The 16,933-nt window shown below is 32.4% G+C and overlaps 1 protein-coding gene across 2 annotated transcripts in view; it reads left to right on the forward strand.

Moving 5' to 3' along the window:
* Positions 1 to 16,933, forward strand: part of KIF18A (kinesin family member 18A) — a 66,164-nt gene that overhangs the window by 9,118 nt on the left and 40,113 nt on the right. For both annotated transcript variants that reach the window (XM_037522534.2, XM_037522533.2), the window contains 8 exons: positions 561 to 718; positions 3,698 to 3,802; positions 4,255 to 4,365; positions 5,750 to 5,947; positions 7,709 to 7,885; positions 9,543 to 9,617; positions 9,823 to 9,932; positions 13,296 to 13,458. In XM_037522534.2, the coding sequence (XP_037378431.1) occupies positions 561 to 718; positions 3,698 to 3,802; positions 4,255 to 4,365; positions 5,750 to 5,947; positions 7,709 to 7,885; positions 9,543 to 9,617; positions 9,823 to 9,932; positions 13,296 to 13,458 (1,097 nt within the window). The remainder of the gene's footprint in view (positions 1 to 560; positions 719 to 3,697; positions 3,803 to 4,254; positions 4,366 to 5,749; positions 5,948 to 7,708; positions 7,886 to 9,542; positions 9,618 to 9,822; positions 9,933 to 13,295; positions 13,459 to 16,933) is intronic.

The raw sequence follows: 16,933 nt of genomic DNA on the forward strand, positions 1-16,933 counted from the left end.
GCAATTTTTCCAGCTGGGTTCAATAGAGACTCCGGGAGAAAGGTAGCAGAATAGAAAGGAGAGCAAATAATCTAATATACCTAGATCACTGCAAGGAAGAAATAGACTGGAGAGTTAACCAAAAGCCCTCTCTTAGAGTGCTGGATAATATCCCAAGGCAAAGAATTTGAACTCTCAATATGACTGTTGAACAATTAAGGTTTAACATGATCAGATTCCTTATTTATAAAAGTAAGTATGCAATTTCTAAGGGATGGATTAAAGAAGATTGAGACTAAGAGACAGAAAGACTGATACTTGTTTAGTTAAAATTTTTTAATAAAAGGAGCAGGTGATAGGGAACCAGCCGGTGATTGTACCATTAATTAGAATGGAGAATATAGGAGAGAGTAAATTTGTGCTAACATTCCCGGGTTTTAAGCATATGACTTAATTTGGGGTCTGTTGGTATTATAAGTTACTGTCCAAAATATCCAGATGGAACTATCCACTAAACAGTGAATATGGTGATGTTAATATGTCATAACAAAGAGCTTTGATGCCTTTTCATAAAAACTCAGTACTTGCATATGGTGCCACTGGAGCTGGGAAGACCCACACAATGCTAGGATCAGCTACTGAACCTGGAGTGATGTACCTAACAATGCTAGACCTTTACAAATGTATGGATGAGATTAAAGAAGAAAAAGTATGCAGTACTGCAGTTTCTTACTTGGAGGTAAGTTGGCAATATCATGTTTTAGATTAATCAATAGTATTAAAAACCTTTCTTTAAGAAATTCCGTGATTGGTTCAAATCATATAAGAATTTTTTCATGAATGCATACAATCATTCAAATTCCTTCAGTATTATTTTATTTTGGCATAATTTCTGACAGAAAAACAGCAACAAAGGTACAAAGAACATTAAGATACTCATCACCTAAATTCCCCATATATGAATATGTACTTGCTTTCTTTCTCTGTATTTTTTTTTCCTAAACTAAGTTACAAACTTGCAAAAACAGGAGATTTTCTTATCACTGAATAGTTATCAAAATCAGTAAATTAACAGTGATACAACACTAATCAACAGAACTTATTGAGATATTGGGACTTAGCTAATGGTCTTTATTAATAAAGCAAATCTGTAAGATCATGAATTGCATTCAGAACACTTATCTCTTTTATCTGGAACTTTGTTTTTCTTCATATTTTATGATGCTGTCAGAAAACTCATAGCCTGGGTTTCTCATGATTAAATTCACATCATATTCTGAGAAGAACACTGTAGAAGTAATAATGTTGAATTCTTATTGTATCATATACAGAGACTTAATGCATTTAGTCACATTTCCAACTACCTACTTTGATCAATTTTGTTTCGCTAGTGACTACAAAGTTTCTCGACTATAAAGATACTATTTTACCCTTTATAATTAAAAAAGCGTTCCTCATGGGAAAACAATTGTAATTATTCTGTTTATTCCTCAAACTCTTTTTTATTAAAATCCATTGATGATTAATACCTGAATCAATTATTATTATGGTAGATGATAGTGATTTTTAAGTTCCATTATTTCTCCTATATTTATTCACTTGTTTTCTGTTATAAGAGCTTTCTCAGCCCTTTACTGTATCAGTATGGACTCAAGGAGTCTTATATTATTCAATAATTTATAATCCCTTTCCGTAATTATTAATTTGTTTGTATGCCCATATTATACCAAATTTGGCCAGTCAAAACGTCATCATGATGTCCTTTGTGTTCTTTTGACATATCATATTTTGACTCCTCCTACCCTCTTAATAATTACTGGCTTTCAAGTCATATCTCAGTGTCAGACACTCTAATTTTAATGTTTAGATATTTCAGAAACCAATACAGTTACATAAATTCCCGATTTTATTACCTATTCATTTGTGGTGTCAGATAAACTTTCTAGTAAGTCACAAATCTTTTATAGTATGGTGGTTAGATTTTCTTCACATTTCAAAATTGGTTAAGATTATGCATTTTGCTAAAGGTTAGATTAAAGAAGTAAAACTTTTTCTGTAGTTACATTCTGAAAAGAATTGTTCTGTACTTAGGAAAAAGCCTTGGCAGTGTTCATTATTTCTTGGATCCTTTCATAACTGGGAGAATTTTGAAGTTTGGTTATTTTCATTATTTTCAGTTTTTCCTCAATTTATTTTTGCGTTTTTAATGTCAAGGCATTGTCTAATCTAATGGTTTTCCACTTAGACCGTGAGCCAAAACTGCCTATGTAGCTTTTTAAAAACAAACATGTCTAGGCCTTGTCCCTCGGACATTTTAATTTGATAGTTCTGGATTGTGGCCTAGGCATCCATGATTTTTAAAAGCTCCCAGGTGATTCTCTTGCATAGACCAGCTTGAAAGTGATTGTCCTAATTGTATATTTTGTATGATTGAAGTAGTTGAAAGCAGGACAAAAGTGACTGCTCCTTATCAGAGAAATAAGAACTAAAAAAATTACCTCTTCACATTATCACTCACTATTAACAGTTTATTGAATTTAAAAAAATTAATCATTCACTGTAGTCAATTGCACCAGAAATTCTCAGTGGGCTTTTATTAGAACATGGAAATAAACTGCTTCTTAAAGATTTAATTTTGTATTTTTTTTCTTCTCATCAGTATTAGTTGTAATTGTCATTTGGTTGGAAAGTAATAAACATATCTTTAATAAATGTGTAAGATCAAATCAGTAGTACTATTCATGTGTATTACTTACAGAAGTTACTAAAACCAAAATTGGCAAAGATAAAATGTATTCAATGCTATGCAACAAAATAAGGTATCTGGGCTCTAATCCCTGCTGTTACCTTTATGACCAGAAGCAAATCATATAACTTCCTAGAGCCTTCATTTTTTCATTATTGAAGTAGGAGAGATGGGATGGTCCCTTTATAGAATTGATCATTAAGAATTACCTATTAAGGGCCTCCCCGGTGGCGCAGCGGTTGAGCGCTGGGTTGCAAAGCTGCCCGCAGCCTCTGCAGCGCCGGTTCGATCCCTGGCTGCTCCCCGGCCGCCGGAGGAGGGTCCCACATGGCGCGCAGACCTCTCCTGCCGCCCGCTGCTCCCCTCAGCAGTGTACTTCGGTCCTTCTGCCTGCTCTGCTCCCCGCTCTGGCTCTGGTGAATTCTCTCACCCTTCTGCGCTTCTGACTGTATCCAGTGCTTGTATAAATAAATAAATAAATCTTTAAAAAAAAAAAAAAGAATTACCTATTAAACTTAGTATAATGGAAGAACAAATGAAATACATGCAATCTGTCATTGAGTATAGGATTTCTTTAACTTTTAAAACCTAAAAATTAAAATGTTTAGAACTACCTAGGCATCATAAAATAATAAAATATTTTCTCCAGTAAGAACCATGCCACCCCCATATAACTCATGTTAAAGATCATTAGAATTTCCCATACCCGTATATCATGTTCTATTTCCAGGCAAAGAAAAAGACAATTCCAACTATTTTATTATCTCTGTTTCACTGTAGTTATCAAATTAGGAGTTTTAGGACAAAGGTATAATGACTCTGCCTGTAAATTTCTTAAGCCTAGGGCATCAAACTTTTCAGGGGTGTGTTATTTCTCTTTTAAGACAATTGCAATATAACCTTAAATCAGCAATGATTTAAGTGTGATGTTACTACTTGACATCAATATTAAGTATTTCTTTTTGTTTTAAGGTATACAATGAACAGATTCGTGATCTTTTAGTAAATTCAGGACCACTCGCTGTCCGGGAAGATGCCCAAAAGGGAGTAATTGTTCAGGGCCTGACTTTACACCAGGTATGTTTATAAAATCTTTTTCCTTTCTTTGAATAACAAATGCAGTTAGTTAACTGTTTCCTCCAGCCATTTACTTATTTTCCACTGTGTTTAAGAAAGAAGAAAGCCATTACAGTTAAATAATCAGGGTGTATCTTCAGTCTCTGTTTCCTTTTAAATAATTGAATGAACATTTCTTTTAAAACTCTATGTGAACATTTGATATTGTGTGTTCTCCACTTAATGCATTTATGTTATCTCCCTAGATAAGATTTTATCTTTTATTTCTGATTTAATGCCAGAGTACTAAGCAAATGATACATAGTCAATATTTAATGAGACTTAATTTATAGAAAGCATTTTCCTGCCTTTTGCCTTACCTTTAAGTGTCATCTTTCCCATTAAAAGTTTGTTGACAATTTTAAAAAAAGATGTCTAACTTGTATATTTTTCTTCAACTTATACTTTTCTAGCCCAAATCCTCAGAAGAAATTTTACAGTTATTAGATAATGGGAACAAAAACAGGACGCAACATCCCACTGATGTAAATGCTACATCTTCTCGTTCTCATGCTGTTTTCCAGGTAACAGGCTACTAGGTTATCACTGTTAATATTAAATTTCAAATAAAAGAAGCCAAATTAATAGATAGTAGTTTTCGCAGAAACCAAAAAAAAGTCTCTCTGTGGACTTCTGTACTTGCTTTACTTTATGACTTTGAGAAGATTCTATCAAGACTATTTAGATTTGAAATTATTTAGATCAGAAATGTAAATTTTTACCTGTGTAAGGGTATAGGATAGGAAAATGATAGTGATAGAGGGCTTTTTCTTTTTTTAAGTTGATGAAAATGGTCAATGTATTCAATAGTTAATCTTCTATTTAGAGCAAACTTTATAGATCTAAATTTACAGAACCAGTAAGTTGGAAGGGTATTGATTCATTTTTTTTTTAACAATTTCACCATAGTGGCCTTGTAAGTAGTTGTATTCCTAAAGAAAGTATGATTTAGTTAATATAGTATATTTAAGAATAGAATTTAATAAAGAGCTAAAGCATAGATTCGTATCTATTATTCTTAAAGCTTTCAGTCTTTTAATATATAAATGATTATATATAGCTTCATTCTGAATCATGTAATATGGCACTTGTGATTAAGTCATCATTGAAGCAATCAAGCTGTTCAAATTTTCTCTAGTTCATGTTTCTTAATCTTTCTATTCCAAAACTCTTCATTTTATCAGTAGTCTTGAGAAAAATGTTTGTCTGTAACTATGAGATTTCCTCAAAGTGGATTTGACCCTGCTTTATAGAAAAATTAATGAAAAGATTTTATAATAGAATAATCCTGTCTTCCCCATTTCTTTTATATTTAGCACATAATTTATTTCCAGTAAACTGCTACAAAGTCATGTGAAATAATTGACTAACAATTTACTGTAGTGGGAAGTTGAACATGACAACGATAACTTTACTAGATTTATATATATGACATTTTCTTAGTTAATTATGACATACAATTTTGTATTAGAATAAATTCACTATTCAGTTTGGTTCAACATTTAAATTCAACTTTCCTTTGAAAACAGTCCCTGGAGACATGCAAAGCAGTCTGTCCACTTCCCTTGGTTATTTCTAAGAAACATTATTTCTAAAGGGCTTGTGCCTCACCACCACCTCTGAAAATTCTGTGTTCTGGTTCAAGGGTTGCCAGAATACAAACCAATTGTTTTGACCTTCTATTAGATCAAGAGTTATTTGCCCTCAGATAGTCTTTTCATTTAAAATTTTTCTCAGCTTTGAACATTACTTTCACTACTCTTGAATATGAGTCAGATTATACTTTGTTCAGTTTGCTCTTAAATGAAAGTAATATCGATTTTACACTCTTACAATTAAAGTGTATTTCCTTTTTAATTGTGTTAAATCTTATCCTTGTTTTCCCTATTCTCCCTTCATTTCAAAAAGATTTATTTGAGACAACAAGACAAAACAGCAAGTATAAATCAAAATGTCCGTATTGCCAAGATGTCACTCATTGACTTGGCAGGGTCTGAGAGAGCCAGTACTACCAATGCGAAAGGGACCCGGTTTATAGAAGGCACAAATATTAATCGATCACTTTTAGCTCTTGGGAATGTCATCAATGCCCTAGCAGATACAAAGGTAAGTCCTCTATGTTTACTTGTTTAAATATTTTGCAACATTGAAATAGGCATAATTCATAGGAAAAACTATTTAAGGTAATTTTGTTTTACAGTTCTATTATCAAATTTTAAGTGTAAGTCAATAACAGTTAGATACAGAGCACAAGCTTAGAAAACCTAGTATAACAAACAAAGCTGTAGTTCTGTTTTGTTTTGTTTTTTAATTTCTTTTTGTATAATTAGAATTTACTGAATGAATGTAATGAATTTCAGATCAGAAGTTAATATTTTATGGTCCTTTCTCATCACTTATTTTGAACTTGATTTTTTAAATGACTGTTTAATGATCACTACACAGCAAGCATAATAATTAAATTGGCTTGAAGACAAATCATATTCTAGAAAAATTAAGATCTGTTCTGGTTATTATTTTATCTAATATAAAATTGGGTTAAATATTAAAGAGTTTTTGTTTCTTAGAAGGAAGAGGGGCTTAAGGTACAAAATATAGTTGAATCAACTAATAGGACAGTGTTGTCTATGCTTTGAAGACATTTAAAAATATTTAACATTGCCTAGAAATACTTGTAGAACACAGCTTACTGCATAACCTTTGTATTTATAAAGATAACTTTCTGTTTTAAACATTAAAATATAAGCTCCAATCAGGCTCAAACTTTTAGGGAAATTACTATTAACTATTGAAAATTTTGCATTTTGATATATTTTGTGATGTGTATTAAAATGATTGGGGGGAGGGTCTTTTTTAAAAAGGAAAATTACTGAAATCGTGGAGGTTACAAAAGCAGGAGTTCTTCTATCCTAAGATAAAATTTCAAAAATGAAGGAGACTGCCTGGTATAAAGCTAGTTTTCTGAAATTAAGCCATTTTTTCACATCAACTTAACTTTTTAATAATTGACTTCTTTGGAGTTATTTATGAGTCAGTATGTAATGCATGTCTTGTATATATAAAATTATTTCAAATAGCATGGTTCAGTGCTAGGATCTGTGTCTAGATCTGAATTACCAGTAATGAGTCAAGTTATTTCATTGTTTGCTTAGCGTCTCCTCTTTGGTAGTATGAAAAATTTATATTGGGTAACATAAAGTTGCTTTCAGCTTGACATTATAATGTTCTGTTTTCAATTAGAGAAGAAAGCCTAAAAATTTAAGTTCTCTTTGAACTCTATTGTATTTTCATATGAAGGCTCTGTAAGATTATAGTTTACTTTGTATCCATGTTTAATGGTTATTTAAGGAGAGAAGTAAATCTATGCAGTGCACAAATGAATTAATCCTCCACTATATTTGTGTTGGACATATGTGTAGTAGTTTCTTTTGTATTTTACTTCCTTTTAAAAAATGGAAATACGTTTTAAATAAATAGATGTTTTGTTTTTGACTAGTTCTAGATACAAAATACAAAGTGTCTGTTAAGATAATATGAAAAAAAATTGTTAAATATTCCCTCCTCTCTCCTATTGTTAAAATCTCATATTTATTTGGCATATTCTTATCTCAATTAATGAAATAATATTGATATTTTGTTATTAACTAAATTTCATACTTATTCAGATGGAAATATAGGATCTTTAAATCTTTAAATAGGATATTTGTTTTATACGTTCATTTATTAGTTCCATAAGATTCATTGTCATGATTTCCGTTATCAATTATATCATGTCTGAGCAAAGTTGGGTAGTACTTAAATTCTTATAGTGAAGTAGCAGGTTTAAATGTGGAAAATGACATAAGAATTCTTTTTTTGTTCTTTCAGAGAAAGAATCAGCATATTCCTTACAGAAATAGTAAGCTCACTCGCTTGTTAAAGGATTCTCTTGGAGGAAACTGTCAGACTATAATGATAGCTGCGGTTAGTCCTTCCTCTGTATTCTACGATGACACATATAATACTCTTAAGTATGCTAACCGTGCAAAGGACATTAAATCTTCTGTAAGTATGTCTACTCTACTTTGCCTTCCTTGTGAGGACACTGGGTGCATACTGTTTTCATAATTCTAATAAAATAATTAAAGCTATATTTCTACTCATGAGATAGAAAATAGTTTATTAATTTAACAATTGCATTAGATAATTAAGCCATTAAGCATCTTGATTAAATATATAATAACATTATTTAGTCTTTCAGGTACTAGATACTTTAATGCCTTTCTTATCTCTTTCACATCATGGCACATATTTTGATGGCACCCTGTGCTAATTATTCAAGGCTTTAATACATTTGTTGTAGCCAAGGATGACCCTTTTTTTTCACCCAGCATAAGCATTTTTGCCTAAACACTATGGACATGTTCATCTATCCTCAGTTTCTTCATCTTAATATAAACATGATATCTGCCTCTCTCTACAAAGTAAATATCCCTTTTTAAATAATTCATTTCCTCATTCCTCATGTATATGTAACCAATCTCTACATAGCTCCATCAGTATAATAATGATTGATTAGTTCAGTATTTTTGCCAATAATTTGGGTAATTTAAAAAATGTAAATCAAACAAGATGTATGTTTAAAAATTGTAGGGTCTCAGAGTAGGAAGAGATCTAGAATTCAACTGATATGATTGGTTTCCTACTTACTACTCTGTTACTTACATTGTATAAAGATTAGCAAGTTTGTGTCTTCATTGTAGAAATATCAATATATTAATTATATTACTAATTGGGAAAGGTTGTACTATGTGAGTATACAAAGGTTTTTCATCATATAATCCTTTTTTTTAAAGATTTATTTATTTTTATACAAGAGCTGGGGTACACGCTAGAGGCGTGGGAGGGTGAGAGGATTCACCAGAGACAGGGCGGGGAACAGAACAGGCTGACTGACCGAAATACGCTTCTGAGGGAAGCAGTGGGCATGACAGGAGAGGTCTGCCACGCCATGTGGGAATCTCCCTGGCTGGCTGGGAATTGAACCCTCACTGCAGAGGCTGCAGACAGCTTCACAGCGTTGTGTTCAACCCGCTGCACCACCGGGGAGACCCCTCATCATATTATCCTTATACCAACTTACTGAGTGAGGCATTGTTGCTCTACTTTACAGTTCACAAATCCCATGCTCAAAGTAATTTTAAATACTTATTTCTAAGTCAATTAAATGAGAGAAGCAGGCAGGGCCTCCCAGTCAGGCATTTGGACTTAGATGTTCTACCCTCTGTTCCACCTCTGTTTCATAGCTGCCAAAGGTTCCATAGTATTACAAAAAGTGTAAACTGTAATAAGAACTCGTTAAAAAGTAGTTCAAGTTATCATTGAGTGCAGAATAAAATTACCAGTGAATTTCCTGGAAGTCAAAATAAAAAGAAAGTGTGCAATTTGTTTTATATTGTGAATGAATGCTTTGCATGCTCTTAAAAATACCTTTACACTATAAGGCAATTTCTTTGTAATTTTATCTGTATTAATGTACTCAACATATTTTCTTTCATAGCTTTTAAGCATAACATAATTTTTCATGATTGTCACATGATTATAATTGTCACAAATTCTGAGTTCATGTAACTGACTTAATGAAGAATAATGCTATTTCTCTTCTTTGTATAACTAGAATTATCAATATCTTTACACACAAAAATTTTTGGTCTTTTAACAGTTGAAGAGCAATGTTCTTAACCTCAACAATCATATAACTCAGTATGTAAAGATCTGTAAAGAGCAGAAAGAAGAGGTATGTCTACTCTGTACTTTGTTATGTTAAACCCCCTCAGTTCCTCATTCATGGGATTTTTCAGTCTAATTGTCTCAAAACTTGACGTTTCTTACAATCGAAATCTAGCTTGTTTGGTTCATTTTGGACATTTAAAATTTGTTGTGGCCGTGTACAATGGGGACATAACTTACTTTGTATTTTAACAAATGTTTCTTTCTATTAGATTTTAATGTTGAAAGAAAAACTGAAAACTTATGAACAGAAAGCCTTTACTGACGAAAATAGCAAAGCAAAGTTAATGATTTCAAATCCTCAAGAAAAAGAAATTGAAAGGTAAAAGTGACATTAAGATCTCATTTTGAAGAATTTATAGCTTTAAAATTTAGCCAGATATGTTATCATTTGTTGTAATAAGTATGTCTTTATATACTCAAATGAATTCAGGAAGTCCTTGATTACTCTTTATATTGCACACTTTAGAGATCAGGTCATTTTAGTTGTGATCAAACAGGACTTAGATGGAAAAAGTAATTTATGTCACTTAAGAAATTAATTTTTAGCAGTTTTCATATTTTTCTTCTCTGATATCTTATACCATTCAGATTGCTGCTAAAAAGTTGAATAACCACGGACGGGACAGTTTATAAACAACAGAATGTATTTCTCACAGTCTGGAGGCTGGAAATCTAAGATTAGTTTTCTAGAATAGCCAGTGAGGATCCTCTGTCAATCTTGACTATTTCTAAAAAGACAGTAAAGAATTCCTGGATTAAACAAGTTAGACTCTAAGAGTTTTTTTGAAGTATATCAGCGTATTAAAACCACTCGGAGGACCTATAGTAAAGGAACTTTGATTAAAGTTGAATAAAGTTAAACTTTGACATTGTCCAGAGCCAAGTTTCTATTGTGAAAAACTAAGCCACAATATAACTAAGGATTATTCACAGTTTTGGAACTCTTAGTTTGTAAAAGATGTCCTAGTGTGCATAAGGAACACTGGTCAGTGATGCCTTTCAACCTAATTTCAGGTACAATACCTTTTTTAAATTGGCCTGGTATATTGAAGTTAATGTAAAATATCAGATTTAAGATGAAAAGTGTTTTTCTGCCTTAATGGCTCCCTCGATGTTAGGATATAGTTATCTAGTAATAATATCATTTTACTTTTGCAGATGACTTGGTAGTTTTTAATTATTTTAGGCCCATGTTAATTTCATCTGCCCACTATAGCAACCTTCTGAAATTTAAAGGGAGTTGTTCTCTTACAGGTAAAAGCAAGAATTATAAATCATATCTTTCATATCTTAATCCTTTTACTCCCATGGCATGCTATATCAAAATTACAAATATCAAAAGAATAAATATACTTCTCTCAATCAATGACAATGTGTAAGTTTTTCATACAGCATTAAGCTAATCTAAGTATTGTTAGAGTGCAAGATCTCCACTTATACGTAGATTTTCTAACACGTCTAAATTTTTTTAAATTGTTTTGTTAATCCTCCTAATAACCTCTTACCATGGTTAAATTGTTAATTAGTCTTAGGATGCTTTTTATTATATATAACAAAGGTTATTCTTCATTACTTCTTCAGCCCTAGCAAAGAAAATTTTTAACTCTAATGTATTACTAGTTGTTGTTACTTCATATTGATAATTAAATATAGAATTGATCCTCAAGAAATCAGACACTCTATTCTTATAAGTTTTTTGAAATTTAAGTCACCACATGCTCAGCTTGGAGTTCCTGCTTACATGAAATTGCTGAATAGCAATATCTAACCAATATCTAGTTTTCAAAACCTTGAATTAGTAGACTTTTCTTGAATTGGTGGCTTTGAATCATTGAGCCTTTCCTTCTAGTAAATTAATTCAGCAGGGAAATGGTCAGAAATATGAAATCAGAATTTATTTGGATAATTTTCTAGTTTCAACTTTCTACCTGACTTAACAAATAATGTTGTTTTAATTCACACAACACATTAAATAACTGACTTGTTTTTATAAAGTGGTGGTGATAAAATCATAAAATTTTATACAGCATAGCCTTTGGCATTTTCCCTCAACAGTAACTAGTCTGAGCGCAGACCTCTCCTGCCGCCCGCTGCTCCCCTCAGCAGTGTACTTCAGTCCTTCTGCCTGCTCTGCTCCCCGCTCTTGGTCTGGTGAATTCTCTCACCCTCCCGCGCTTCTGACTGTACCCAGTGCATGTAGAAACAAAACAAACAAACAAATAAATAAATAAATGAAAAACATGCCTCTATAAAAAAAAAAAAATTAAAAAAAAAAAATTAAAAAAAAAAAAGTAGCCTGAAAGAAAACCTTGGAATCTTATCAATCATATTGTTACATAGGACTGTCTTAATCACTAAAATAATTCTCGGCCACAGAATTACAAAATTGACAAATATTAACTATGTCCTTGTTAAAATGTTACAGAAAACTAAGAAATTATCTTTGGGTATAACCTAAAGATAACTTATCAATTTATTTACTGGCATCAGCGTTATTGTAATATAATACAATGAAATTGCACTGTCCGTACATATTTCCTATGAAATATTTATCAGCTTGACAGAACTGCAGTAAAGTCAATGTATTGTGGCTTATATTCATTCCCAGTAGAGTTTCATTAAGAACTACTGACGTAAATTGGCAGTGTTTTTACCACAGATACTTACAAATATATCTAAAATTCTGGCCAAAGAACATTTATTTTTAAATGCATATACTTTGTTACAGTTTTCTTTTAAAGGTTTCACAGTTAATTTTTCTTTGAGAGTTTTGTTTGTGTGACTGACTTTTTATCTTTTTTACTGTTACTGTAGCTCAGACTTGATCTGTTATTTGAAAGTGTAAATATATATTTATAAAATTAAAATATTGCTGTGGTTGAAGTTCTGCTGTCTCTGTAAGGTACAGGGTTGCAAATTCCTTTCAGGAGTTCTTTAGGTTGCATTCTTGAAACATTTGGTGAAGATGCCCCAACTTGATTTTCTCAATCTGTATTGCCCTTTGGACCAAACAGACTGGGTAGATTTTCTAGGTTTACCATGTTGTAAAATGCGGGTTTTGGGTCCAGACTGTAGGGGGTAGCTAATCACTTGCTGTGTTTTTGGTATAATGAATTCTGAAGCTAAAATCTCTGAAGCTTATCTCATTTCCCTAAGGGGCCATGGAAGTACCATCTGAATGTACCTCCTACTACTTCCTCACAGCAAGGTAAAAACCAATAAACAATGCTGTGTCACTCATGGGGCCTTGTGAATTGGGAGAGTACATATCCATCCTTTCTTAACAAATGTAAAATATTTTTTGCTAAGTAGTTGTGTTGTGTAGACAGAATGCAGTATATGGCTAATACCAGGGACTTCATGAATACCCATCTATATATATTGGACTGTCAGAAAAGTCATAATGTATTTTTTCTGTTTTTGTTGCAAAAATGCGTCATGCCTTTTCCAAAAACCCAGTATTTTTATTAATATGTTCTTCAGTGTATTCCTTGGAGGAGAAACAGAAAGAAACCTTGTGTGAAAATAAACTTACTAATCCTTTCCAAACTTTTCTGTAATTTAATAGGAAGCAATCACTCTAACCTATTTGCATTTTATTCTTTTGTTCATACGTTTAAGTAAACTGTTACCATTTATCACGAAGTTAGTGAAAATCTATACTGTATTTTATTTTTCGTAGATTTCAAGAAATTCTGAATTGCTTGTTCCAGAATCGAGAACAAATCAGACAAGAGTATCTGAGGTTGGAAATGTTACTGAAAGAAAATGAACTTAAATCATTCTACCAACAACAGTGTCATAAACAAATAGAAATGATGTGTTCTGAAGACAAAGTAGAAAAGGTATTTAAAAAAATTATAATTAAACTTTAGAAAATGTCAAAACATGGAAATATCTAGTTCTAGAAATTTGATAGGCAAGGTTACTTAGTCATCCATTCTCTTCAAACATCTGTAAATGCTGGAGGAAATGTGAAGATACAAATCACCAAAGATTGGAAAAATAATTTGAAAATATTGGATAATTATTCTCTTCGGTTTTGGTACTCACTGATGATAAATTTAACTTTCTTTTAATGTATTTATGTAGTTTTAGTATATAGGTAATTCTTATATTACTTATCTTAAAACTTTCTCTCATAGTAGCTTCCTGGTCTGTTTTGACCACCACCTCCGACATGTCTTCTCCTTTTCCACCTTCCCAGAAGTAAAATTATATATAAAAATTTTTTATTTTTTTAATGTCTGAAAATCATCAAATTTTTAAGAGTGCTTTAAAAAAATAGCATTTCAATTTCTTCTCAGTCTGTAAAATGAGAAAAGATATTGATATATGGTTGAATACAAGAAACCTGCATGTATTTTATGTATACAACTTAATGGATGTGGAAGTAAATCTCATGAATCCATTACCACAAAAACTATGCATCACCTCTAAAAGATTCCTCCTGTCCTCTTAATTTTTTATTGTTGTTATTTTGATATAAACAATAATATTGACCTTATAACACCCTATTAACAATAAGTAACCAATTAGCAATTTTTAAATATACATCAAAATAATGTTTAGCTTTTAAAAGAAGGAAATCTAACTCTTTGCAACAACATAAATGAATCTAGAAGATATTATGCTCAATGAAATAAGCCATACCCAGAAGGAGAAATTTTACATGATATCAGTTATCTGAGAAATCTAAAATAACCAAACTCCGAAGAATTGAGAGTAGAATACCAAAGCCTGTGGGAAGGCAGAACTGGTACAGAGGTTTAATTATGCAAGATAAATAAGTTTCAGGGATCTACTGTATACTGTAGTGCATATATTTAGTATACTGAAAATTCCTTTTTAGTTATATTTTTTCATGATGCATTTAAAATGTCCCTAAAAGCTTTTTAAGGTAGTAGGAAAACTGAATTGGGAACATGAATTTAACTTAGTTTTGTAATTTTTTAAAATATTTATTTATTTAAGCATACAAGACCTGGGGCACAGGCCAGAGATGCAGGGGGTGAGAGGACTCACCAGAGACAGTGGAGAACAGAACAGGCAGACTGAGTGGAACACACTGCTGAGGGGAGCAGCGGGCGAGACAGGAGAGGTCTGCCTCGCTATGTCGGTTGCTCGCTGGCTGGCCGTGGATCTAACTCGTGCTGCAGAGGCTGCGAAATGTTTCGTAGTGCAGTACTTTACCCCTTGCACCACCAGGGAGGCCCAGTTTTTTAATTTTAACAACAGCTTTTATTGAACACTTATATATATATCCCAAGTATAGATCTAGACACACTATGTAGGTAAAGTGTTTGTGTATGACTTTAAATTACTTACAAGCTAGTTGGAGCAATAAAATATATATAAATGACAAAATACTTGTAATTGTCATATGAATAGAGGCACAATAAATTTAACAAAATGGCTAATATTATTGAGCACTAACTGTACCAGACAGTTTTCAAATTCTTTTTTTGCATGAGTTAATTCTTCTATTGCTTCTAACAAACTACAGTAACATACCACTATGTTGTCAACCAAATGTGAACAACCAAAGCAGTGAGAACTCACGTCCGTTATCTGGAAATATATACCTAGTTAATATGGCAGGACCAGTCGTAAACTCTCCCTGTCTTGCTTCAAAGTTTGCATTCTTATTCACTCTGCTATACATTCTCTAAATACTATAGCTACTCAAAGGGGAAAACTGTGGCTTCTAATTTTGGTGATTATGAAAGATTTCCTAGAAAAGAGGCTACATTTATTGATATATACAGGGCTTTGCTTGAGAATAACAATGGGAGAAAATTGGAATAGTGGGATCTCAGTTTGACCAGATTTTTTGTAAGACAGTGTGTATGGAAGTATATGACTATACTATACAAAACTTCCTACCAATTTCTATTCTTTTCCCCATAGCATATATTGATTGATTGGTTGCCATACTCTCTCACAATCAGAAAATGACCAGACCTAATCATTGTGAATGGATTGGAGTTGGCACATGAATGAAGACATTTTCCATATTGGGAATTATTGACAATAGATTGAAAGATAGGACAGTGGGCCAGATTGTGGCAACTTTGGATGCCAGGAGTTTTACAATTGATTTTTATAGTGAAAGACAATCTTTGAAGCAAAGGAATAATACATTATCAGAGGTTGGAATCAAAATGCCATTTTTTGAACATTTGAATGCTATTATTTAGTACGCTTAATAAAGTTGATCTATTTAACCACCCTCTAAATTGTTAACTTTATTTCATCTTATTTAACCCCATTGAATTTGCATTGTGAGTAATAGAAAGATTTAAGGCAGAGTAGTAGAATGGATTTGGCTGGTTTCTTTAATATTTTTTTTACTTCTATCTTTATTCTTATGCTTAGTAGCCTTCTTTCAGCCCACTTGCCTTTTATGATTTCTTACTTTTGGTCATTTCAGTACATGTGTTCCAATTCTTATAGCTATTTTTATGAGACGAGGTAAGCAATGGAGATAAAGCCTCTTAAATTTTATTGGTTGTAGTTAAACTTGAAAAACAGAGGAAGACATTGAGACACTGAGTTTTTGCTTGTTTTTTTTTTTTTTTTTTTTTTAACATACAGACATATCTATCAAGCTATAGTCTTACTAAACTGCTTTGCTAAGGCAAGGAATTTTATTTCTGTCTTGGACTCTCTCCAATAGAGGTTTATTATCAGAAGCACTAAAAGAATCGCATAACATATTTTTAGCTATAAATGGTTCTAGAGTATATAGAGTCTGAGATTTGTATTAAGGTGAATCTGTTGGGTAATTTCATGGCATATAAAGATAATCTACAAATTATATTTAATGAAATAATCAGTTTACCATGTTAGCAGTTCTTTTGCATAAAGGTATGTACTAACAGCTAAATTTAGAATTATATATCTCACCCAATACCTTTTCTCGTATTCTGGGGATTTTTTTAATGAAATATATAAAGCTCTATTGAAACCGTTATGTGAGACATTTTACTTTAATGTTAGGCCTTAACAGTTATATTTTAGAATTTGTTCCAAAACATTTTTTTGCCATGTAGTAGAGCGGTGATTCTATAGGTAAATGAGGTAAAATGTTCCATTGAGAGAACCATCGTAATAGATTCATTTGATGAACATTAGAAGTATAAAGCCTGGGCCTCCCCGGTGGCGCAGCAGTTGAGCGCTGGGTTGCAAAGCTGCCCAAAGCCTCCGCAGCGCCGGTTCGATCCCCGGCTGCTCCCCGGCCACCAGAGGAGGGTCCCACATGGCGCGCAAGACCTCTCCTGCCGCCCGCTGCTCCCCTCAGCAGTGTACTTCGGTCCT

The sequence above is a fragment of the Talpa occidentalis genome, unplaced genomic scaffold (genome assembly GCF_014898055.3).
Source record: "Talpa occidentalis isolate TD23 unplaced genomic scaffold, MPIMG_talOcc4v2.1 talOcc4.3, whole genome shotgun sequence".
In the NCBI taxonomy this organism is placed as follows: domain Eukaryota; kingdom Metazoa; phylum Chordata; class Mammalia; order Eulipotyphla; family Talpidae; genus Talpa; species Talpa occidentalis.